Below are 27,296 nucleotides of genomic sequence, written 5' to 3'. Positions count from 1 at the left end.
TCGTTGTGGAGTGTGTTCTGGAAGTCCTTGGGCTGTTTCCAGGGTTAATTCCGCTGCTGTGGGTGTTATCTAGTTGTATCTGTGGGAAGAGCTGAGTTTAGGGTCCTCCTACTCTGCCATCTTTCCAGCCAACCTTTCCTATTAACTTTTTAGGTGGAAACAATGGTGGACGTACCTCTCTTTGGTGGAAAGATTAACAGTTAACCTTGATGTAAATTCTTCGATTTGGCACTATCTTTATCTTACTAAAAAACAATCCTTCAAGGTTTGTTTTTTTTGTGTGTGTGTTTTCACATGTGGAACACTCAAGGAGAGTGTTTGTGTTATAGTGGTAGAGGTAGCAGCCAAATTGGAGAGTTGAGGAATGAGTGAGTTTGAGAAAATGGAGATGGAGAGCTGAAGCAGCACTTTACTGCATATGAGCAGAGGAAGAGAGGAGTTCTTGGTGTTTTGTTTTTTATTGGGGTTAGGCCTTTTGAAAGAAGTTAAAATTGGATCTCTATGTTATATAATTTGTCCTTTTCTTAATTTTCCTAGCCTCCACCAGGCACTGTGAAAATGCCTAATGTACCCAGTACACAACCAGCAATAATGAAACCAACGGAGGAACATCCAGCTTATACACAGATTGCAAAGGTTAGTTGATGTTATATGTGTAAATTTGTATTGGAAATTATATTATCAATAAGATCTTCAGAGTAGAATTATTTATACGTTGCTTTAACTTTTTTTTTTGCCCTACTTAATTTTTAACTTACTTTTGAGTCTGAGTTAGCTAGTTTTCAACCTTAATAGGGTTAATATTAACTATGTTAATAGCATAGTTCTTTTCAGCTTATAATATTTATTCTGTTATTAAGTTTTTGAATTCACTTATCCTCTTGAACAATTTGTTTTCTGAAATTTTTGTTGCCTTTTGTTGGTTTCACTCTTTAATGCACAATGCTATTATAGTACCAATAGAAAACATTGGAAAAGGGTTGTAATGGCTAAGCAAAGGACTATGGTAGGAAGTAGCAGGTGGTAAAAATATGACAATAAAGGAGATGAATAGGATGCCTTGTATTACATAAGGGCAGATGAAGTTACAAACCAGAATTTCTTAATTGTATTCTTCTTTCATCTTATTATCTTCTAAAATAGAAGATACTGTATATTCTCGCATTGGAAACCTAGGTACCATTCAAACCAATTTTTAAAAGAGATTTATTTATTTATTTGACAGAGAGAGACAGAGAAAGGGAACACAAGCAGGGGGTGTGGGAGAGAGAGAGGAAGAAACAGGTTTCCCGCCAAGCAGAAAGCCCAATGTGGGGCTCAATCGCAGGACCCTGGGATCATGACCTGGGCTGAAGGCAGATGTTTAATGACTGAGCCACCCAGGTGCCCCCAAACCAATTCTTAAGAGTCAATTGAGTTGTCATTTTCTACCTTTGTCTGTTTTGTTCCCTTTGTTCCTCATTTAGCACAGAAGTCACCTTAATTTTATTTTCCCAAATAGTACTCTGACTACTCTTACCGAGAGAATTTTGTCTTGTTCTAAATGTACCCAGTATTCTCACTGACGGTTTTCATAACCAAAAAACCAAAATCAGTCAAATAGCTCCATAATATCTTCTGAAACAGTAACCTTGAGTAAATTCCTATATATATGTTTTAAGATTTTATATATTTATTTGACAGAGAGAAACAGAGATAGCGACAGAGACAGAGAGCATGAGCAGGGAGGAGAGGGAGAACCAGGCTCCCCACTGAGCAGGGAGCCGGGTGATAGTGACCACTCAGGCGCCCCTGAATTCCTGTAATTTGGAAGAGCATTTGAATTGAGATTCTGACAGTGTACGACTCTTGATCTTAGGGTCGTGAGTTCAAACCCCACATTGGGTATAGAGAGGACTAAAAAATAAATAAACTTAAAGTTTCTGGCATTGTAGAGGGAGAGAGAGGGTAGATAGCATAGTCATGTTATAGGATTTTCCAACTCTGACAACCTATTCATTCATTGGTATTTTGTTTGTTTAAGGAACATGCTTTGGCCCAAGCTGAGCTTCTTAAGCGTCAAGAAGAACTAGAAAGAAAAGCAGCAGAATTAGATCGTCGAGAACGGGAAATGCAAAATCTCAGTCAACATGGTAGTATCCAAAGAAGTTTGAAATAAAAATAACTTTTAAACATTTTAAATTACGCCTGTGCTAGCTCTGATTCATTTGGTTTATGGATAAAGCCATGCTGTTTTTTCCTGTTCTAGCAAGATCAGACAGCAGATATCCTACTTGTTACTCTGTAGCTTTCTGATCTTGGCTGATTTGCATGTCTTTTGATAGATTATGACAGTGTTAGCCTTATCACACAGAAAGTGAATGTGAATATGATAATTTTGGGGTTTGGCCGGGAGCCTTTGATTCTGCACTTGGGCCCTCTTTGAATCTATTGAAGCCTTAAGAGTACATGGCAGTGTGCCCTAAATTTGACTCTTTTTGTTTAGTCAGCCCAGTTTCTAATTATCTGCCCCTGTCCTCAGAAATATAACCAACCCGTCAAATCATATTAAAAAAATGTGTGGCATGATTCTGGGAAGCCTCGGGTTTCTCAATTATATCAAAGAAATAAGTACTGAATTGATCATTTGCTTTGACATCTGTTTAGACTGTGACTACCAAAGGCCACTTCCAGGGTTTATCTTAAAGAAAGATAGCAGTATCTGGCTAAGGGATTAAAGATCTAGACAAGTCATTGTTACTCTATCTAGGATAGTGATGGAATGACAGGGCTAGGTCAGCAACAATATACTGAACTATTTTTTCCTTATCTTAGATTGTGTATGCCTAAGTCAGAGAACAACAAATACTGCATGATTTCACTCATTTGTGAAGTTTAAGAAACAAAGCCAATGATCATTGGGAGAAATGGGGGAAGAAAGAGAGGCAAACTAAGAAACACACTCAGTTGTAGAGAACAAACTGCTGGTTACCAGGGGGAGGTGGGTGGTGCTGGGGGTTAAGGAGGGCACTTGCTGTGATGAGCATCAGGTATTCTATGGAAGTGTTGAACCATTATAATGTACCATTGAAACTAGTATTACTAGTATGTTAACTAGCGAATTTAAATAAAAATGAAAAATAAAATTTATATATTCAAAGACTATTAAAAGAAATGTGTAAGCCTAGGGCCTCATGAGGACACATTCATCCTTGGCTATTTTGTTGGCTTGTGACATCAGAGACAACATCAGTAAAAGGAGAAACTAAAGGTTTATTTGAGATCAGTATTACTGAAATACCTATAATAAAATCTGTCTTATGTCCTTAGTATTGACTAATATAATTTATTTCTATGGGAGATATTTTTAGAAGTAAAGATAGTAACAAACAGTGAGAAATTAAGAGTTAGACTTTGTGGTGCGTTACACATATAAGTACTTATCTATTAACTCATTTAATTATCAGTATAATTCCCTGAATGGTGGTATAGTTGTTATTCTCTTGTTATTTCCACTCTTAAATTTATGAAGAAGTGTAAGATTTTATAGACGTCTTCAGATTTTACCAAGTCTTCAAGAATTTAAGGTACCCGGCGCCCCCTAGCCAATAAATGGCTAGGCACTTCTGTTTTCAGATCCTGATTCTTACATTGCTATTCTCTGCTCTTCTCAGATAGTATGGGACTTGTATGAGAAATGAATATGAAATTCGAAAAGAATTATAAATAGCGCAGACATGTTGGGAAGAGTCAGACATATGTCATTTTTTTTCTCCCACTATAAAGTTTTCTTCTTCTATACAAAGTATATAAATTTGAATTTTCAAAAATTGTGGCATATCATTTCCAAAATGAGAAGTGGCCTTTAAGTGTTGTGTTTACCTTCTGTTTTTAATGTTTTGACTTCTTTAACTTTAGTGATTTTATTGCTTCCACTGCTTCCAAAGCCCTATTTTCAGTTTCATTTCTTTATGACACATTTTTCCTTCTGATAGTTTGAATTTATTTTTCCTGTAGGTTTTTTGAAGTGTTATAATTCCTTAGCTTCCTTCTTCTGACTGTTTCATATTTTCTCCTAGTTTTATGGTTTTCTTACATGGATATTTAGAGTGTTATTTTTTCAGACTTTGGGATTTCCAAATTTGATTCCTTGGTATTAGTTAATCATGTGTTTCTTCGTGTAGTTAGCAGTAGAAAACTCAAGATTCAGAAGCTGGTCTTCCCTCTCCACATGGGCTAGGAATTATATTCAAAGACTTAAGATGCTGAAGAGGAAATTGTAGATACTTAAAAACTGCATGACCTTCTCATGCAGGCTCTTGGGACTTTGAGAAATAAGTCTGTTTTTAGGGTAGAGTCACAGGGGTATGTCTTTGTGCTCTTTTTTTGCTTCTTGTATCAACTGTACATATATGGTTCCTGGTAAGCGTTATATGACACTGGAAAAATATTTTACCATCCAATGTTTTCTAAAGTGATACTCTGGGGGAATTTTTTTTTTTTTTTTTTTAACGATTTTATTTTTAAGTAATCTCTACACCCAAGGTAGGACTTGAACCCACAACCCTAGATCAAAAAGTTGCATGCTGTATCAACTGAGCCAGCCATGGCCCTACTTTGGGAAAATTTTTAAAAATGTATGTAGAGATACAGCAGGAATGTAGAGATACAGCATTCGATTTATAAAACATCTATTAAAAGAACAAATAATGTTCTTTATAATGAAACCAAAAATAAGAATAGCCCATATTGGTCCTAATATAATTTTTTTTTAATTTGCAGGAAGAAAAAATAATTGGCCACCTCTCCCTGGCAATTTTCCTGTGGGACCTTGTTTTTATCAGGATTTTTCTGTAGACATTCCTGTAGAGTTCCAGAAGACAGTAAAGATTATGTACTACTTGTGGATGTGTAAGTATAAAATAAATTGTATATTCAACAGAGTGTATGTTTTATTGTCAAAAACCACCCTTTTTGGAATTCAGATATTAAGGATAGTATCACAAATGGTTTTTTTTTTTTGTATGCTCTTAATTTTCAGAGTGAAACATATTTAGGTATTGCAGAATTAAACTATGTGACAATCTAAACTGAGGAAAGCATATATGAGAACTGGCATTCTTGAGGAAAGGACTTCTTTGTCACATATAGTATTTTTTGAGGAAAAAGGAATAGTTGTAAAATATTATCTAGGTTATATTTGTTTTGAAAAAATTATTCTATTTTTATGCAATGAAGGCTGTTTAAAAATTCTTTAAAGCATTATGACTTTTTAAAATGGCCATAAAATAGTATTATAATTTTCTTAAAGCTTTGAGCACAATTTAGTTTTCATTTTCAAGTGGTTGATAAGTACCTTTATTACTGGAAGTACCTAGTTAATCTAGGATATTTAACTAAATAGAACATTAGGACATATAGTCAGGCTGTGGTGCTTGCATTGTTTTGAGTATAATTACAATTCATGTAATAACTAAAATAAAATGTAAAGCTCTTTAACAGTTTGTTCTGTGTACATAGAATTCCAGCTTACTGTGTGTTTCACTTTTATTCCAAACAGTAGTCTCAGCCCCTTTTAATGTTATTATGTTAGTAGGAGAGGTGTAGCTGTTATGACTTCTCACCTGCGTAACTGCTGGGAAATGAAGAATTTGTAGTGCATCCTTGATGGAGGAAATCTATATGTGTTACTGTATATTTGGGGAGCCGTTTTTTCCGCTTCCTAGATAAATGGGACTATTTTCCTCCAAATTTTTCCAGAGCATTCTTCACATATGTGAAGCTACTTTAGAATGTGTGTAGTGATTTCTTATGGATAGTACATTCTTACACTTGATCTTAGCCAAAAGGCCGAGAAGTGATGGATAGTACATTCTTAACTCTTAGTTTTTCTTTGAGATTTTGTTGTTCGTCTAGTATCTTGCTAAACTCCAGTGTAGGTAGTATTGTATATTTTTAACACTAAAGGTTTTGATTTTATATTTGTACAGGTAAACAAGCCATATATTTTATTTAATCAATATATAATATGTGCATATATATAGTAATTATTTCTTAATGGGCAGACCTGGCCTAGCATTTTAAGTATAAATCCTTTGACCTAGTGGGAAAATAGGCTTTGTATGGGAGAGATAGGTGTTGGAAGAAAATTCTACAAGGAATTGAGTAAATAAAGATTGATTGGGAAAGGTAATTAATTTTAACTGAATGGCTATGTTACTATTGCTAATTGTTTCAAAATAGGTCTGTTTTGTTTTAGAAATATATAACTTTCTGAGGTTTTTAGAATATAGTTTTTCTTAATCCTGTTGCATTGACAGATTTAAAGTATTTAAAGAGGTCTCAATATTTAAAGAAACATTACCTGGAATAAGGTAAGATCTAGCTCGGTGATGTTTCTAAATTTCATAGAATGGAGATTATTTTAATAAGTTATTTTCAGGCAGTGTCAACCTGTTAATGATTTCAGAGTTGATGAGTGCTTTCACCCTGTAGTAATAATTATGATGGAAGAGAACATTTATTGAGGATTTATTTGTGCCAGGCACAGTACTAATCGCTTTATATACATGATGTTATTAACTCCTGACTACACTATGAGCAGGTACTATATTACCTAAGATACGGAATCCAAAGCTTAGAGAATTGGAGTAACTTGTTCAAGACTACACAACAATTAGGATTGCAGTTGGATAGCTTGGCTCCAGAGCCCAGAGTCTAGATTTCCATGTTGTACAACCTACAGAGTACCAAAATGAAGAAGTAATTTGTGCTTTAAACCCAAATAAGATGAAGATATACTTTCAAAGGTACCTTACTTGAAATAAATAATTTACTCTGTAAAGGAACTGAAGCAATTAGTACTATCTACTGTCAAATGAATCTTAACCTCTTTGAGTATAATCTTGAATTTAAAGAAAAACAAGCCATTTAAAGATGAATTAGTGAAGAAGATAGTTATATTGTTTAAAATCTGTTTATGTTAGGTGTCTGTGTTGTAATGCAGAGCTTATCAAGAAGAATATTATAGTGATAGTTGCAAATTTAGGTCCACTAATAACAGATTTGAGTGCTTAATAAAGCAGATGGAAAGTTCCTGTGAAGTTGAGTCATTCAGTTTACAAATCATGTAAACAAAATGCCCTAAAAATTTCTTCAGTGTTATATGTACACCTGGAATCCAATCCAAGCAGTTTAGAACAGGATTGATATTACTAACAGAGAGAATCATGTGTTTCATATTACCTTGCCTTTCTGTGTATTTTTAGATCTGTGTGTAAGTGGACTGATAGTTTAGTAAGTAGGCCCGGACATTATACTTTTCTTTGGGGTACAAATAAATTACTTATTGATCATGGTTTTTGGTTACTATGATAACATGTGAAAGGAATTTTAATAGATTACACAAAATTAAATTGATATTTTTATCAATTGTTGGAGGAATTTTTTTTTTTTTTAAGATTTTATTTATTTATTTGACAGAGAGAGAGATCACAAGTAGGCAGAGAGGCAGGCAGAGAGAGAGGAGGAAGCAGTCTCCCTGCAGAGCAGAGAGCCCGATGCGGGGCTCGATCCCAGGACCCTGAGATCATGACCTGAGCCGAAGGCAGCGGCTTAATCCACTGAGCCACCCAGGCGCCCCTGTTGGAGGAATTTTTAATGAACCTTAATACACATATCCATATTTTTCTTTCTTTCCTTAGGCAAATTAGGAGATAAACCTTTAAAAATTCTCTTAAGGTTGAAGTTTGAAGTATAATGTTGTGAATACATAAAACTTTTTCAGGCAGTTGGATCCCATTTAACGTTAAAAAATAATAACTTTCTACAAAAACTACTTTTATTCTGAGGCAAAAAGATCATGAGTAAATTTATTAGTAAACTGGCTTTTGTGAAAGTTAGAAATCCTAATTCTAAATAAATTTAATAAGGAAGATTCTTCCTTGTGTAATATAATGGAATGAAGTTTTAAACGTGGAAGAGCTCCTGTATTTTTTAGCTGAAAAATTGAAATGTAGAGGTTGATTAGCTCAGTAGTACATTTCTATAATCCTTCTTCCTCTGGTGCCCTTTCTCTTACTCTCTAGAGTTTGTATATTTAGCTAGTCGTTACACCAAATTTAGAGGTACCCTATAATGTATGTCTTCATCTTGTTTTGTTAATTACTAGTTTTATATTATAAGTTGAAAAGATTTTAAAGTTTTTAATGTAAGTTGAGATTTTTGTATTTGGATTTGCTAGGTTTTTCATTTATTTTTAATTCAAGTAGGAGTTGGTATATTTTTCTTGTATTTACATTGAACATTATTTTAACTTTTGAAAACGTTCTTTTAATTCAGCCTATGAATAATTTTTTAAAAAAATCCTTTAAAAAGGTTACTAATTATAATGAGTAAGTGTAGTTCTTTAGGATCAAAGTATAGTTAGATGGTTCTCAGATTTTTTGTTTTAGGTCTTTCTGGATATGTAATTATTAACAACATATGAAGAGTTTCCCATTAACTGTGTGCATTAATTAAATGAAAGGTCCGCCACAACAGCTGAAATGCATTATTTTCTTTCTTTAAGAAAGTAAGTTTGATCCTCTACCAAAACACTGTATTTATCCCAGCACTTTAAAAAATGATAACCCCTTCACAGACCTGTACCCCTGGGGATAAAAATACATTATATGTTTATGAAAAAAATAAAAAATAAATAAAAAATTTAAAAAATGATAACCTTATGAGAATGAATAATCCTGAGAGAGTGAAATTACTACTGTATTAGTATTTTTAGTTCAATGATTCTAATTAATTGCTTAAAAATGTTACAATGAGATTGCACAGAGCACTTCTCCAGTTTTCTCCTCCTTGTATAGTCCACTCTGGGAGGAGTCAGCAGCTACTCTGTAAAAATGTAATTCAGTGTTTAGGCTCTTTTTCCTCCCAAGCCCTGGTTCTTTTCCCTGGCAGGGCCTTGAATCAGGGGCCACATCAAGTATTTTCTTCTCAAGGAGGAATCCCTTAAGGTACTGCTTCTCCGGTAATGGCCCATTAGGAGAGGACCAAACAAATTGTTGCCAAACACTGCACAAGTTAGGACTCATTTTCCTGTATTTACTGTTTTCAAACCAAATGTGTAAGAAACAGCAATGTTTTTTGAAAGATACTAGCTGGAAGCAAGGGGTAGAATACATTTGCTCTAAGGAAGAAATTTTTCATTTACAATTTTTGTTGAATGAATTCATAACTTGAATGTAAACATTTCTATTTTGTTTTTTGATTCCACAGTCCACGCTGTAACACTCTTTCTAAATATCTTCGGATGCTTGGCTTGGTTTTGTGTTGATGCTTCAAGAGGGGTTGATTTTGGATTGAGTATCCTGTGGTTCTTGCTTTTTACTCCTTGTTCATTTGTCTGTTGGTACAGACCACTTTACGGAGCTTTCAGGTAAAATGTGTGTACTTTGAAATATACTCTTTAAAACCTGTGAAGTAAATAATTGGTAATTAACCTTAAGGGGGAAATTGATACATTTTTACTAAAATTTTTTGTTATTGTGTGGCATACATTCTGATAAATCATATGTAACATATCTTTGTAGTAATTAGATTTTGTAAGTCACAGAATCTCGTTCTTTTCTCCCACTTGAGAAGGATCAAACACGAAAATAGAGAAATGACAGTAGTCTTATATCTTAATATTTGTAGAATAAATTTTCCATTTTGTATGATACACTTGACATTAAGGAAAATTTTGCTCTTCATTCCCCTTTCAAACAAAAAAATCACAAATGGTGATTACAGTCTAATTCTTAAATGAACCTAGGTAAGATCAATATACCTATGATATTTAAAGTGAGTCACTTTCACCTAGCAAGGTAATTATTTTCTATGTAAATTCATTTTTGGCTCTTCAAATGGTCTTGCATTTGAGAACTATTAAGGTTATAAGGTAATATTTTGCATGATATATTTTAATCAGTGGTTAGGATTAATATCTCCTAAATGCATGTTCTATGAGGTATTAATAAATGTTGTTGAAAAAGGGACTCATGAGCTTAAGTTTGGAAAAAGCTGGACAGTAAAGTTAAATTTCTTCAATTCAGGATTGCTTAGATTCTTTTAAGAGCCTCATGTGATTTGTGATTTGACTGAAACCATTTTTTTGTGGAACACCTTGTTGGACTATTGTTTTAAGAAATAAATGTTGGAAGGTGCTGATTTAAATAATAGTTCTCTATGAATCCATATATTCGATCATTTATCAACTTATTTTTGAGTAAACTTGTTTATGAGTAATGAACCTTTTTCAACTCTTATGAGTGAGGGGCAGCATTACTAGGAAAAAGGTATGTATTGTGCAGATGTTATATTGGGGAAATTAGAGGGCCACATTCAGGTTGTTTTTTGTTTGCTTGTTTGTTTTTCCATTTCAACATAGAATTTCTTTGATTAATCACAGTGTGTATTCCTTCGTCATGGAATTAGGAACCCAGATATGAAAACAGATGAAAAAAAAAAAAAAAAAAAACCAACCCAGAAGGAAAGGGGCAAAGGTGAGGGAATGTGGGGAGAAAAGTGGTCATTCAACAGAAAACTAAATTGGTTAAAATTGTAATGAAGGCAAGAAAATGGATGGAAGGAGGAAAGAATCTTTGGATATATTACAATATGGAGATTAGTTATGAAGGAATGGGAAGAGGTGTCCCCTTTGGATGTGGGTTGGAGAGGAATAAAAAGGACCTATTTATTCTTTCCATGATCTAGGAAGACAGTTACTGGTGCTCTTTTGCTTGTCATCTAAGCCTGGTGTACAAGGTTTTTAAATTTTTTTGACATCTGGCTTTGGCTTCTGCCTGCCTGCTTCCATCATGTTACTAATATATTTGTAATGATGCTGGTGGGTAGGAATGGGGTTGTTCTTGAGACTTTAAAAGTGACGAGAGGAGGCGCCTGGGTGGCTCAGCTGGTTAAATTGTTAAATTAAGCGTCTGCCCTCAGCTCAGGTCATGATCTTGAGATCCTGGGATCTAGCTCCACATTGGGCTACCTGCTCAGTGGGGAGCTTGCGTCTCTCTTTGTACGTCCTCCTCCCCCTCCACCACTTGTGGAGGTGTGTGTGCACCTTCTATTGCTCTCACATACTCTCTCTTCAAATAATTAAATAAAATCTTAAAAAATATAGTGACCTAAGACTAATGACCTGATTTTAAACCTTCTATAACTAATGTAGCCAAAACAAACCACTAAAAAACCTAGCTTTCTGCCTTTTATTACTTGAAGTCGCTTCATTCCTTTTATTTCCTTTCTTTGCCAGTTGAAATAAAAATGCTTTGTGGAACATTTTTACTTCTGTCATTATTAATCTGTAAGTTAAGTGCTTAGCTGCATCTCAGTCCTTTAGAGTTTATCACAAATGATTAATTTTCTGGGTTTCCCTGTTCAGAGCAGAACTGAGAGGAATAATGTTTAATGGGGAAAGTTGAAATTAAAGTGTGTTACATCATTACTGTACCTTCTCAGTATGTAACTTTGGCATTTCTTTTTTCCACATTGCACATATTTCTGAGCCTGTCTTTCCTGCTGTATCTGGTAGTTTGTTAAACCTGTATTGACGACAGCTTTTTCCTTTAAATGAAAACCTCAAACACAGATACATTGGGTGTGATTCTTGATATTAAATATAGGGCTTTAAATAGCCTTATTCACATAAATGCTTTATTTTAGATCAGTTTTGATAGGGATTACTGCCTTTGAGAAAGGGCAGAGTCAGGATATGCAAGTGTTTCATATTTTGTTTCAAGACTGGTGATTAAGAAATGAAAACAAGCATCTGAACATACTATGTAGGGCTGGATCCCAGGACCCTAGAATCATGACCTGAGCTGAAGGCAGATGCTTAACCGACTGAGCCACCCAGGTGACCCTTCCTTACTTTTCTTTTTTGTAAAGATTTTATTTATTTATTTGACAGAGATCACAAGTACGTAGAGAGGCAGGAGGCAGGCAGAGAGAGAGGAGGAAGCAGGCTCTGCATGGAGCAGAGAGTCGGATGGGACTCAATCCCAGGACACCGGGGTCATGACTGAGCTGAAGGCAGAGGCTTTAACCCACTGAGCCACCCAGGTGCCTCCCCTTCCTTACTTATTTTAGAGCAAGAGCGCACAAGCAGAGGGAGGGGCAGAGGGAGAGTAGTAGCCACCGAGGTGCCCCTCACAGTTCTCAAGTTTTACTCTTCTCTGGCTAATGGTATATTTGGCTCTTCTGCCATAGAATTATTTAAATATTTCCTGAATTTTATTTCTCCAGGTATCCCTCTAGAAGTGAAGAAAAGACTAGTAAGCAGTAAGGTGCACCTGGGTGGCTCAGTTGTTTAAGCGTCTGACTCTTAATTTTGGCTCAGATCGTGATCTCAGGGTTGTGAGATCAAGCCCTGCCTCCAGCTCAAAGCTCACACTGTGGTTAGGGAGCTTGCTTGAGATTTTCTCTCTCCTTCTCTCTCGTGCCCCCCCCCCCCAAAAAGAAAAAGAATGGTAAGCAGTAAGAAAAACTTGGCTGGATTGATTTTAGAATAAACTGGTCATTGCAAACATAGAAGTTGGAGGGGGGCATTAGGTTTGAGAATGTGATTAGATTTTTCCTCTTTTAGTTCAGTGAATTTATTTTTTTCTTATAGATGGAGGTAATTTCACGTTTCTGGAGTAGTTGTTAGCTTTGTAGTAGAGTGCTAAAAATAACTAGAGGATATATCAGGAAGCCTTTGTTTCTAGAATGCAATGGAAATGTTCCTTAGTCATTTGGAGTTGTATTTTTAATTGCCATATGTGGTTTATCTCTTTGGCCTTTCAACTCAGAGTAAAAATAAATGAATTCAGTATCTCAAGAAATTCCTTTTTAAAGTTTAACAGTTTACTTTGTTATCACGAATTTGTTGTAATTTGCTTAATAATATGATGGCTGAGTAAACCTTTTTTTATATTAACTCTAATCTGAGAAGAAAAATATAATTGTTTTAACTGAATTATAAAATGCCTTTAGATTGAATTAAAGTGTTTGGTAATGCTTTTAAAGCCCAATGGAAAATTTAAATATACATTTAAGTGATTATATGTAGTAATCACATATAACACATCATAATGATAATTAAACATAATTTTTTTTTTCATATTTTATTTATTTGACAGAGAAATCACAACTAGGCAGAGAGGGAGGCAGAGAGAGAGGAGGAAGCAGGTTCCCTGTGGAGCAGAGAGCCCGCTGCGGGGCTCGATCCCAGGACCCTGGGATCATGACCTGAGCCGAAGGCAGAGGCTTTAACCCACTGAGCCACCCGGGCGCCCCTAAACATAATTTTAAAATGTAATAAAGGTAGACTATTTAGCAATAATAATTTTTTTAGTTATGAATGAGAAGTTGGCTTTCCAGTGTCATCTGAGTTTCTGTTGAAGTATTTGCATGCTCATTATTGAGTTCACTGGAGTCTTTCAGGGGAATATTAATATTAGGATAAATAACTTACATTTTCCAACTGCTTTACAATCATGAAGTATCCTAAGGTTAAATGAATCATTCATTGAACAATGACCATATACTAAGCTGGAGATACAAGGGATACATGGTACTTGCCCTTAGAAATGTATAATATATAACTGATTTGAAAATAGGCATTTCTGAAGCTTTGGCTCATAAAATTTATATATAAAAATTGGATGATATTCAGACACACCCAGAATATTTGAATTCCAAAGGAATATAATATTGGTGACATACCTTGTGTTCTATTTCAAGGTAGATCAGCTACCTTCAAATTAGTCTTCTTGCATTACCTTTTTGAAGATTTCAGTTTTTAGTAAATATTTTTCTCTGAAATCAGGGGAAGAAAACCCTGCTTTTATTGGCACCATTGAACTATCACAATGTTCATGAAAACGATGGTTTTCAGGGCACCTGGGTGGCTCAGTGGGTTAAGCCTCTGCCTTCAGCTCAGGTCATGATCTCAGGGTCCTGGGATCAAGTCCCGCATCGGGCTCTCTGCTCAGCAGGGAGCCTGCTTGCCCCTCTCTCTCTGCCTGCCTCTCTGCCTACTTGTGATTTCTCTCTCTGTGTGTCAAATAAATAAATCTTTAAAAAAAAAATGCATGTATTTATAAAAAAAAAGAGATGGTTTTCAAACTGTGTAAAATACTGTTCTGTATGAGTTATTTTTAGTTTTCCACCAAGAAACTGGTTTTACTGTTAGGCTTATATGACTTTGTCCTTCATAAGTTTATCCCTCCACCAGAATCTGAAGGACCATGTAGAGAAGTTTCAGATATGTATTTTTAAAAGTTAAGTTTAATAGCTGTTAAATAGCTCAAAATTAAGTCTGCAGTTGTTATGTTGTCACTTATATATTTTAAAAAGATTATAACTTTGATCTTAGTTTTGTGTTTCTGCAAATGACTAAGCATTATGTAAATACTTTAAGATATTAAGTCATTATTAATGAGGCAGTATTTATTGGAAATAGACTGAAAACGGGTAAGAATCCTGGCTTCTCTGCTTAAAAGCATTGAGCTCCTAGGATCATGCAGAACAAAACTTCGGCCTCAGTTTGTTGAATGTCAATAGGGGATAATATTTGCAGAGTTGATAAAAGGATTAGAGATAATATATGCAAAATACTATGTTTTATAGGTTGTCAATGATAGCTGGAATTAATGTTTTAGTTTTGTGTTAGGTTTTATTATTTACTTTTAGTCCATTAAAATGTTACTTGTTATAAATCATCTTTTGCTGCTTTTAGTTCATTGTCCTCTAATGCCTCAGTCTGAGCTAGAGGAAATCATAATTTATGCTAGGGTGTATGTATATCCTTGTGTTGAGAGATAAAAATAAACACTAAGAAACCCAGTATGATAATCTAGTCTTTTAATTGGAGGTTTTTTGTCTATATTTAATATAATTATTTATATGGATTTATATCTGCTTCTATTTTTATTGAAGAGGAATAATTCTTATATTTAATTATGAAAAGTTTCAAAAAATAGCAAAGTTGAAAGAATTTAACATCAAACACCATATATACACTGTCTAAATTCTATCTGTAACATATAGATGCTTTATAAGGTAAATTGACATTAGTAACTAGAGCTCAGTAATTGTTTACAGTTTTGATTTGTTCTTGTGTGTTTTTTTTTAGTGTAAAATCTGAATTCACAAACTCTATCAATATATAATACATTATTACCATCACCCCAGAAAATTTCTTAGTGCCTCTTTCTTGACTCATCCAGAGGGTACCTTAATTTTTTTTGTTATTGAATTTATTTTTTTAATTTAAGTTAATTAACATATAATGTATTATTGGTTTTAGAGGTAGAGGTCAATGATTCATCAGTCTTATATAATAACCAGTGTTCATTATATCACATACCCTCCTTAATGCCTATCACCCAGTTACCCCATCCCCCCACTTCCCTCTGCTCTGGCATCCCTCGGTTTGTTTCCTAGGATTAAGTATCTCTTGTGGTTCATCTCCCTCTCTGGTTGGGTTTTGTTTTATTTTTTCCTCTCTTCCCCTATGATCTTCTGTTTTGTTTCTTAAATTCCACATATGACTGAGATCACATGATAGTTGTCTTTCTCTGATTTTGCTTAGCCTCATACCCTCTAGTACCATCCATGTCATTGCAAATGGCAAGATTTCATTTTTTGATGGCTGCATAGTATTCCGTTGTATGTATACTACATCTTCTTTACCCATTCATCTGTTGATGGACATCTGGGCTCTTTCCCTGGTTTGGCTGTTGTGGACATTGCTGCTATAAACATTAGGGTACAGGTGCCCCTTTGGATCACACGTTTGTATCTTTGGGGTAAATGTGCAATTGCTGGCTTATATGGTAACTGTCTTTACAACTTTCTGAGGAAACTCCACACTGTTTCCCAGAGTTCTGCCTTCTATTTATATGTACTAATTACTGTATAAAACATACCTGTTATATACCTTTTTCTTTCTTTGCTTTTAGGATCAGTAAGTTCTACTTTTAAAATATATTTTAATTTATTTCTCTGTTTTTTTTTTTCTTTTCTTTTTTTTATTTTTAAGATTTATTAGAGCGTGCTTAAGTGTGTATAGGAGGAGGAGCCGAGGGAGAGAGTCTCCAGCAGATTCGCTGCTGAGCTCAGAGTCTGACTCAGGGCTCAATTCCACAACCCTGAGATCATGACCTGAGCTGAAATCAGGAGTCAGTTACTTAACCAGCTGAGCCACCGAAGTGCCCCTATGGTTCATTTGTTTTTATATAGGTCTGCTGGCACCGGATTCTCTCAGATTTTTTTTTTTTTCCAAAATATATTCATTTCACCTTCATTTTTTTTTTAGCTTTATTGAGGTCTAATTGGCAAAGTTATAATACATTAAATTGTTTAATATGATGATTTTTTTAAATGTAATGATTTGATAGTCATACACATGAGAGAATTCCCACATGTGGGTTAACACATCCATCACCTCACATATTTACCTTTTTCTTCTGTTGTTGAGAACTCTTAAGATCTACCCTATTAGCAAATTTCAATTATATAGTACAGTATTATCAATTATTGTCTTTATACTGTATGTCAGAACCTCAGAACTTCCTGATTTTGTAATAAAAGTTCATACCTTTTTTTAAAAGGATTTTTAAAAACAATTTTATTTATTTATTTGACAAAGAGATCACAAATAGACAGTGAGATCACAAATAGGCAGAGAGGCAGGCAGAGAGAGGGTGGCAAGCGCAATGCGGGGCTCGAGCCGAGGACCCTGAGATCATGACCTGAGCCAAAGGCAGAGGCTTAACCCACTGAGCCATCCAGGCGCCCTTAGATGTTCATACCGTTTAATCAACATTTGTCCATTTCCCCCAACTCTTGGCAACCACTATTCTACTGTTCTGTGAGTTCAACTTTCCTATTTTTCTTAAGATCCCCATATAAGTGATACCATTATTTATCCTTCTCTGTCTGGCTTATTCCATTTAGCATGATGCTCTCCAGTTCATGCATATAGTCCCACATGGCAGAATTTCCCTCTAAGGCTGAAATGGTACTCTATTGTATATAAACCATTCTTGTCATCAGTGGATATTTAGATTGTTTCCACACCTTGGCTATTGTGATTAATGCTGCAGTGAACATAGGATTACAGATGTTTCTTTGAGATATGATTCTGTTATCTTTGGATAAATGGCCTGAAATGGATTTGCTAGATCATATGGTAGTTATATTTTTAATTTGTTGAGGAACCTCCATGCTGTTATCAATAGTGGCTGTATCAATTTACATTCCCACCAACAGTGCACAGCTTTTTATCCTTGTCAAACCTTGTTATTTCTTATCTTTTTGATAATAGCCATTTTAACAGGTGAGAGGTGTTAAATGATTGCGGCTTTGATTCGCATTTCCCCGATGATTAGTGATTTTGAGCACCTTTTCTTTTTTTTTTTTTTTTTAAAGATTTTATTTTATTTATTTGACAGAGAGAGATCACAAGTAGGCAGAGAGGCAGGCAGAGAGAGTGAGAGGGAAGCAGGCTTCCTGCCGAGCAGAGAGCCCGATGCGGGACTCGATCCCAGGACCCCGAGATCATGACCTGAGCCGAAGGCAGCGGCTTAAACCACTGAGCCACCCAGGCGCCCCAGAGCACCTTTTCATCTATCTGTTGGTCATCTTTCTGTCTTTGGAAAAATGTTTATTTAGATTTCTTTTTTTAAGATTTTTATCATTTGTTTGACAGAGAGGGAGAGAGAGAGGGTACATGAGAGAACACAAGCAGGGGAAGCGAAAGAAGGAGAGGGAGAAGCAGGCTCCCTGCTGAGCAGGTAGGCCCACATGAGGCTCCATACCAGGACCCTGGGATCATAACCTGAGCCAAAGGCAGCAGCTTAAACCACTGAGCCACCCAGGTGCCCTTGTCTCTTCAGATCTTATGCCCATTATTTTTTAAATTGGATTTTTTTTTTTTTTTTTTTTTGCAGCTGAGTTGTATCAGTTCTTTGTATATATTGGATATTAATCTTTTGCAAGATAAATTATTTGCAGATATTTTCTTCCATCCAGTAGGTTGCCTTTTCATTTGTTTGATGGTTTTCTTTGCTAAGCCAAAGCTTTTTATTTGTTGTAGTCCCACTTGGTTTTTGCTTTTGTCACTTTTGCTTTTAGTGTCAAATCCAGATAGTGCCAAGAATGATGTCAGGGGGCTTACCATGTGTGTTTTCTTCTATGAGTTGTATGGTGTTTCATTCAGTTCAGGTGTTTCATTCACGCCTTAATCTATTGTCAGTTAGTTTTTGTGTATGATGTAAGATAGTGGTCTAATTTCTGTTCTTTTGCATGTGGCCGTCCAGTTTTCCCAATACAATTTATTGAAGAGACTCTTTTACTCCATTGTATATATTTGGCTCCTTTGTGTGGTACATTAATTGACCAAATATATATGGGTTTGTTTTTGGGCTCTCTGTTCTGTTCAGTTAATCTATGTTTCTGTCAAATTAATCTTGTATTAATTAATCTTGTGTTTGTATGCCATGACCATACTGTTTTGATTACTGTAGCTTTGTAATAATAGTTTGAAATCAGGAATTGTGATGCCTCCAGTTTGGTCCTTCTTTCTCAAAATTGCTAAGGTCTTTTGTAGTTCCATACAAATTTTAGGATTGTTCTGTGAAAAATGCCAGTGGAATTTTGATAGGGATTTTTTTGAATCTGTAGATTGCTTTGAGGAGTGTGGACATTTTGACAATATTTTTCCAGTCTACACGCATGATGTATCTTGCCATTTATTTGTGTTTTTAGTTTTATGTGTCTTCAGTTTCTTTAATCAGTGTCTTACAGTTTCCAGTGTAAGGGTCTTTTACTTCCTAAGTTAAATTTATTCCTAGGTATTTTATCTTTATGCAGTTGCAAATAAGATTGTTTTCTTAATTTCTCTGTCTGATAGATTGTTGTAAATGTAGAGAAACAAAAGATTTTTGTGTATTGATTTAGTATCTGTAACTCTACTGAATTTTTTAGTTCTAACACATTTTCAGTGGAGTCTGTAGAGTTTTCTCTATATAAAATCATGTCATCTGCAAATAATGATAATTTTATTTCTTCCTTCTGTTGTGGATGCTTCTGACTAGGATTTCTAGTACTGTGTTGAGTAAAAGTGGTGAGAATGGCCATCCTTGTCTTGTTAGAAGAAAAGCTTTCAGCTTTCATTCAGTTTAATAAACTGAATATTATGTTAGCTATGGGCTTATCATATATGACCTTTATTATGTTGAGGTATATTCCTTCTACACCCACTTTGTTGGGAACTTTTTTCTTGAAGATTTTTTTATTTATTTTGGGGGTGGGAAGGGCAGAGGGAGAGGGAGTCTCTCTAGAGACTCAATTAGACTCCACACAGAGCACAATGTGGTGCTTGATCTCAAGACCCTGAGATCATGACCTGAGCTGAAACCAGGAGTCAGATGCTTTACTAATTGCACCACCACCCAGGCACCTCTTTGTTCAGATTTTTAATAATAAATGTATGTTGAATTTTGTGAAATACTTTTTCTGTATTGAGATGATCATATGATTTTCATCTTTCATTTTGTTAACATGGTTTATCACTTTGATATGTGGATCCCTTCATCCTTGGAATAAATCCCACTTGATCATGGTTTATGATCCTTTTCATGTATAGTTGAATTTGGTTTTTTTTTTTAATATTTTATTTATTTCTGCGAACTGGATGAGCCTCAAAACCATTATTCTAGTAAAAGAATACAGCAAAAGACTACATATTCTAATTCCATTTCCATAAACTGTCCAGAAAACAGAAATGTGAGAGATAGACAGCATATCAGTAGTTACCTGGGGCTAAGAAGTGGTAGTGGAACTGATTGCAAATGAGATCCAGGAAAATTTTTAGGGTGATGAAAAAAAGTTCTAAACTGATTATGGTGATGATTGCACAACTCTATAAATTCACTTAAAAAAACACAAATAAACAGACCCACAGAGTGATCTTGATTCAAAATGTGCACACAAACAAATCAACAGAATTTCACTAAAGAATATATTTTTTTAAATATTTTATTTATTTATTTGACAGAGAGAGATCACAAGTAGGCAGAGAGGCAGGCAGAGAGAATGAGAGGGAAGCAGACTCCCTGCCGAGCAGAGAGCCCGATGCGGGACTCGATCCCAGGACCCTGAGATCATGACCTGAGCCGAAGGCAGCGGCTTAAACCACTGAGCCACCCAGGCGCCCCTAAAGAATATTTTTTAAAGTGTTCTAGTATACATGATAAAATTGGGAAAAACTAACAAAATTAAGAAGTCAGTACATAAGATTCTACTCCCAACAAATTAGATAACAGAAGAAATAAATTTCTGAAACATACCAACTACCAAATCTGAATCATGAACACACAGAAAATCTGAACAGACCCATTACTCACAAGGAGATTAAATCAGTCATCGAAAACCTCCCAACAAACATAACTCTAGGACCACGTGGCTCTACTAGCGAATTCTAACAAACATTTAAAGAAGAATTAATACCAATCCTTCCAAAAAGTACCAAACTCTTCTAAAAAAAAAAAAAAAGAGAGAGAGAGAAGGAAACACTTTGAAATTCACTTTATGAGGCCAACATTATTCTGATACCAAAATCAGACAAGTTACTTTACAAGAAAATTAGGGACCAATAGCCCTGATGAATACAGGATTATTTTGGCTATTTCAAGATTCTTTGACTTCATTTAAATTTTGTAATCAATTTCTCTATTTTACTAAAAGATAAATATGCCCCTTGGGATTTTGATAGGGCTTGAGTTAAATTTGTAAGCCTCTTTGGGGGGAGAACTGATATCTTAACTATATTGAGTTTTGTGATCCATGAATATGCGATATTTCTCCATTTATTTAAATACTTCTAATTTCTTTCAGCATTGTTCTTAAGTTTTAATTACACAAATTTTTAACTTACTTTGTTGAATTTATTCCTAAGTCATTTATCTTTTGTATGTCATTCTGAGTGAAAATATTTTAAGATTGTTTGTCATATGTAGTTGGAAATACAATGGGATTTTGTATATTGATCTTGTGTTCTTCTGCCTTGCTGAACTCCTTCATCAAGTATAGTCTTGAGATTTTCTTCATATGTAGGATTATATCATATGCAGATAAAAGGTTTTGTGTTTTAATATCCTAACTGGATATCTGTGATCAATGTACCTTTCTTTCCTTCCTTTTGTTGATTATACTTCTAGTAAAATGGGAGCAGAAGTAGAAAGTTGAAAGGTATGCTTTGTTCCCCTTTTTAGGGGGAGAGCATTCATCATTAAGTATGATACAGTTCTAGAGTTTTTATAATTGCCTTTTACTGGTTTGAGTAACCTCTCCTTTATTTGTACCTTGTTAAGAGTTTTTAATCATGAATGATAGTGTGTTTTTCCAGATGCTTTTTGTGTGTCTGTTGAGATAATCATGTGGTTTATTCCTTTATTAATATGGTACATTACATTGATTATTAGATATTAAACCAACCTTGCTTTTGGGGATAAGTCCTATTTAGTTTTGCGAATCCCTTCTGACGGCTGCAGTGAAGGTGCTGATTTTCATGCCTTACCTTACATTGGTTGAAATGTCATCCCAGCATAGTATAGGGAAGGGAACAGTTCCAATGAAAATGCTACAGACTCATGCTGTTCTTAACCAGAATAAAACTGTTTCTCAGTTGTATGCCAGGGTATTGAAATTGTTTTTTGTTTTATCCAGCTTTTTAAAATTTTAACTTTTTGAGGAGAGGATTTGTTGACTTTGTCACTCTGTCATGTTAGAAATGAATTTCTGCTTCTTGATTTTTAAGTTTCAGGTGTCCTGCACTCATTTCCTACTATTCATAATGATATTTCAACTTTTCCATAGCTTGTAGGGTCCCCCTTTCACCCTCCTATATTTACCCTGTCTCCCTGCAGTCCTTCCATTACATGTAAGATAATTTTAGGTTAGGCTGATATTTGAAGTTCCTTGCTTACTGCTATGTAAATAGTATTTACAACTGGACTTTTTTTTTTTTTTGTACGACTACCATTACTGCAATAAAGAGTTGCCTTGTTTTGGTGTCTTCTTTTTACACACACACACACACACACACACACACACACACACACACTTCTTTTTTCTGAATCTTTGTGGATTTCCTGGCATAATTGAAAAACAGTGCTCAAATATATTAGGTGATCTGTTTCATCATCACTCCCCCAGCCGCCATGAAGACATTCCTTTTAGAGTTCTTGTTCCTCCTCTCTTCATTTGAACTGGTTAGTTTCTGTGTAATCCTGTATTTTCTTTTCTTTGTCTTCAGTATTATATTTCTATACCAGGGTCCTGTCTCCTGTCTCTCCAACTCTTTCTCCCTGTCCCCCTCTACCTCTCGCCACTACCCCCGAACCCAACCCGTCTCTCTCCATTTACTCCGTTGTTGTTGTTTTGTTTTTTGGCCTAATACATCTTCATCAGAGAAAAGGGTATACGAAAAAGTGTTCTTTTTTTTGAGTCTCAGCACCTATGGACGTGCTTATTTATTACCGCACATTCAGCTTATAGTTTAATTGGATATAGGTTGGAAATTATAGCTCTCAGAATTTTGAAAGCATCATTTCCTTGGCTTTTAGTGTCATTATTTCTATCGAGAAATCTGATATCATTCTGATTCTTAATCTTTTCATGAAGCTCATTTTCTTTTTTCCTTTTCTTGGAAGTGTCTAAGATTTTCTTTTTATCCCTAGGTATCTTTTTCATTTATTACACTAGTTACTCTTTGATTCTTTTTACTCTGGAGACTTAGGGCCTAATTTCTGGGAAAATTTATTACATTGTTTCATTGATTTTTTTTTTCCCTTTCTGTTTTGTGTTCTTTTTAATAAAATATCTAGTTAATCAGATATTGGGAATCTGGTGTTCTTTTTTTTTCTTGTATTTTTCATCCTTTTGTTTTATTCTGTTTTCTAGAATTTTTTTAAAAATCAGGATGACGTTAATCTTCTGAATACCAACACTGAAAACTAGAAGACAGTTGAATAGTGCTGTCATTTTGAAAGAAAAATAATTTCTGAGCTGGAATTAAATAAACTATGAAATTCAGTGTCTGATAATGTGGACAACAGAATTTCACAAAGCATATCTTTCCTGTATCATTTCTCAGGACTCTACTGGAATAAGATGATCCCTGCCAAAATGAGAGAGTAAAGCATGAAAAAGGAAAACATGGGGTCCAGAAAACAGGACTTGTAATACAAGAGAGAGGACTACTTTATTCCCAAGATAATGTTGAAGAGAGGTCTCAAGATAGAAGTTAGTGGCCATCCTGAGGCTTTATCAATTCATATTTTAGCTGATCAGAAGATTTTTTTAAAGATTTTATTTTTATTTATTTGAGAGAGACACAGAGAGAGAGGTAACACAAGCAGGGGGAATCGGGAAGGGAGAAGCAGGCTTCTCACCGAGCAGAGAGCCCGATGTGGGGCTCGATCCCAGGATGCTGGTATCATGACCTGACCTGAAGGCAGATGCTTAATGACTGAGCCACCAGGTGCCCCTGATCAGAAGATTTTAAGAGAAATATTTTTAAGAATATTGAAAAGAAGATAAGATTGATAGAATTTTTAATAAATTTGAATGTGTTAAGAGCAGATTTTCACAAATTAAGGGGAAATTAGTGATCAATTACTGATAAATATGTATATATATATATAAAAGATAGTTGCTAACTCTAGGGAAATCTAAAATGGCTGTGCAGAGTAGATTTATTTCCTGTCTCAGCTGTGAATAACCTTTACTTAGTCATAAAAAGTGAGCTAAGTTATAGCTATATTTAGAAAATGGAAACAAAGTGTCTGTGTATAGGGTGGGGCTAGAGGTAGAGAAGAAGGATTTAAAAGAAAGCAAAATCCTTATTTCTGGAATAATAAGTTGCTATTTAATGTTCAAAAGAAAAATCAAGTAGTAGTAATATGAGTATACTGCTCAAGGTTATGGAGGTAAATATCCAAATTAAGAATTAAAAGTGGTTACATCTAAAGAAGGGCAATGGATTGTGGAAGAGTTGTGGAGGTGTTAGAAGATAACTTGTTTTTTGAAACAACCAGTAGATTATTTGACTCTTTAAACTATTAAACATATAACCTCAAATTATTTAAAAAAAAAAACAAAAACAAAAACTTAAAAAAAGTTGCACTATGAAGTTTAATACAAGTTCTTTGAGTGTGGCTAGGACCTTTGAGTAGCCTCTGTAAAGTGGGATGATAGAGTTGGACCATTCCATTCATGTGCTGCCTATATTGGTAGGTGGTTTGTTTTTTTTGTTTTTTGGGGGTTTTTTTTTTTGGCCTCTTGCAGTGACTTATTTTCCTCAGAAATAATTGTTTCAGAATGCTTTTTTTACTCTCTAACATGAGATTAATCTGGCTACTGTTGTTATCAGAGTAGGGTGAGAAGGTGACTGGGGATCCTCTTGCCATTCAGACTATGAATGTTCACTGAATTTCTGTTTTCAGTATGACTATGGTTCTCTGATTCTGGTATCTTGGTTTCAGATTCCCTTTGGTTCAGTTTCTCTAGGAAGTAAGTGTCCAGTCTTCTGCCTTGGTTTTAGAATGGTACTTGCTCTGTGGGAACGGGGAACAAGAACCTGAGGTCAGATTGCCTTTTATATAGACTTTAAGCCAGTCTTCTTGAAGTCTTTACCTCTACTTGCATGTTACTTTGCAGCAATAGCTTGTTTCTAATTTTTGAGGTTTTCTTAGGTTAATACCTTTTCAGGCAGCATGTTTCTTAACTTTTTCTCTTGTTGACTTGAATTTCAGTTTTGTCTGTTGATCAGTTACTACTTGCTTATCTCCTTTCCAGCTTATAAAATTTTGTTTACCATCATCTTCTCTTTGTTTTTGTTTCTGTGGTTTTATTAAAAAAAAAACCCAAAATAATGAAAATTATTTACTGTAATTTTAGTGGCACTTTGCGAGAGAGTAGAGGTAAACGTGTATGTTTAACTGGAGATCCAGGTACACTTTATTTTTAATTTTTTATTAATTTTATATTTTAGAACAATTTTACATTCACAACCAAACTGGGAATAAGGTGCAGAGATTTCCCATATAATTCTTGCTTATACATATGCATAGCTGTCTCTGTTACCTGTATCACCACTAGAGAGGTACATTTGTTAAAATTGACAGACTGACATTGACACATTATTATCACTCCAAGGCTATATTTTATATTAGGGTTCACTCTTGATGTACCTTTTAGAGGTTTGAATTAATATAATAACATATCCACTATATATATTTCATACAGATTAATTTCTCTGCTGTAAAAATCCTACGTGTTTTGCCTTTTCATTCTTCCCTCTCCACCACCGCCTGGCAACTACTGATCTTTTTATTATCTCCATAGTTTAGCCTTCTCCAGAAGGTCCTTTTGTTGGAGTCATGTGGTATGTAGCCTTTTCATATTGGCCTCTTTATTAGAAATGTCATCTGTGTCTTTTTTTTTTTTTTTAAGATTTTATTTATTTATTTGACAGAGATCACAAGCAGGCAGCGAGGCAGGCAGAGAGAGAGAGAGGAGGAAGCAGGCTCCCTGCTAAGCAGAGAGCCCGATGCGGGCTGGGATCATGACCTGAGCCAAAGGCAGAGCCTTTAACCCACTGAGCCACCCAAGCGCCCTGATCTGCGTCTTTTCATGACTTGATAACTAATTTCTTTCTAGTGTTGAATAAGATTACTTTGTCTGGATGCACCACAGTTCATTTACTTATTCAATTACTGAAGGACATCTTTGTTGCTTCTAAGTTTTTGGCAGTTATGAATAAAACTTCTGTCAACATTTGTGTGTAGGTTTTTGTGTTGATAAAAGTTTTCAACTCCTTCAAGTAAGGAAATCTACAGAAAAGTTGGAAAGAACTGACATCTGGACATTATTGACTCTTCTATTCATGAAGATGGAATATATCTCCAGTTATTTCCTTTATTTCTTTATCAGAGTTTGTAATGTTCCTCGTATAGATCTTGTACATATTTTGTTAGATTTATACCTGTGGTTTTCATTTGTTGGGTGATATTAAAAAATGGTATTGTGTTTTTTTTTTAATATTTTATTTATTTGACAGAGAGAAATCACAACTAGGCAGAGAGGCAGGCAGAGAGAGAGGAGGAAGCAGGCTCCCTGCGGAGCAGAGAGCCCGATGTGGGGCTCGATCCCAGGACCCTGGGATCATGACCTGAGCCGAAGGCAGAGGCTTTAACCCACTGAGCCACCCAGGCGCCCCTGGTATTGTGTTTTTAATTTCAAATTTCACTTGTTCATTGCTGCTATGTAATGGAGCAATTGATTTTTGTATATTAACATTGTATCCTGCCACTTTACATTAATTGCTTATTAGTTCTAGGAGGTTTTGTTGATTCTTTCATATTTTCTATGTAGATGATCATGTTATCTGCAAACAAAAAATAGTTTAATTCCTTCTTTCTCAGTCTTTATACCTTTTGTTTGTTTTTCTTGTTCTAGTGCATTAACCTGGACTTTCGGTTGATTTTGACAAGTTGTGGTGAGAGATTTTCTTGTCTTATTCTTCATCTTAGAAGGAGAGCTTCCTAGTTTCTCACCATGAAATGTGATTGCTAATTGTAGGTTTTTGTAGACAGTTTACTGGGAGCTTGTATCATGAATGAATGTTGGATTTTTCACTGCTTTTTCTCAATCTGTTGGTTCCTGGAGTCTACAATATACATGTACAACTAATCCACATCCACTTTTAAGTAACATATACCACTTCCTGGGAGTACTGTATAATATCAAAATAATCCTGGGGCGCCTAGGTGGCTCAGTGGGTTAAAACCTCCACCTTCTGCTCAAGTCATGGTCTCGGGGTCCTGGGATCGAGCCTCGCATTCAGTTCTCTGCATGGTGGGGAGCCTGCTTCCCCTTGTGATCTCTCTTTCTGTCAAATAAATAAATAAAATCTTTAAAAAGAAAATCCTAATTTCTCCCTCCTTTCCTTCTTATCAGTTGCTGTCATTTTTGTCACTTATATATAAGCATTTATCTACACATAGTTAAGTCTTTTCCCTTCATTTACTCCTTCTTTGATGCTCTTCCTTTATGTGGATCTCTTTTTCTGACATTATTTTCCTTCCCTCTGAAAACCTGAACATTTCTTGCAAGGGTGGTCTACTAACAACAAATACCTTCAGTTTTTGTTTTTTGTTTTATGTCAGTTTCTCTACTTTACTTTTGAGGAATAATTTTAGAGGGTTCAGAATTCT

At 35.0% G+C, this 27,296-nt stretch overlaps 1 protein-coding gene across 1 annotated transcript in view; it reads left to right on the top strand.

The window, feature by feature from the left end:
• The window catches only part of SCAMP1 (secretory carrier membrane protein 1), a 141,262-nt gene that overhangs the window by 58,172 nt on the left and 55,794 nt on the right, over positions 1 to 27,296 (top strand). The window contains exons 3-6 of the mRNA XM_046000136.1: positions 538 to 636; positions 2,024 to 2,132; positions 4,762 to 4,890; positions 9,253 to 9,412. Of these exons, the coding sequence (XP_045856092.1) occupies positions 538 to 636; positions 2,024 to 2,132; positions 4,762 to 4,890; positions 9,253 to 9,412 (497 nt within the window). The remainder of the gene's footprint in view (positions 1 to 537; positions 637 to 2,023; positions 2,133 to 4,761; positions 4,891 to 9,252; positions 9,413 to 27,296) is intronic.

This window comes from Meles meles, chromosome 3 (assembly GCF_922984935.1).
Source record: "Meles meles chromosome 3, mMelMel3.1 paternal haplotype, whole genome shotgun sequence".
In the NCBI taxonomy this organism is placed as follows: domain Eukaryota; kingdom Metazoa; phylum Chordata; class Mammalia; order Carnivora; family Mustelidae; genus Meles; species Meles meles.
Note: the sequence above shows the minus strand (reverse complement) of the source record. Positions and strands in the feature narration are given on the sequence as shown.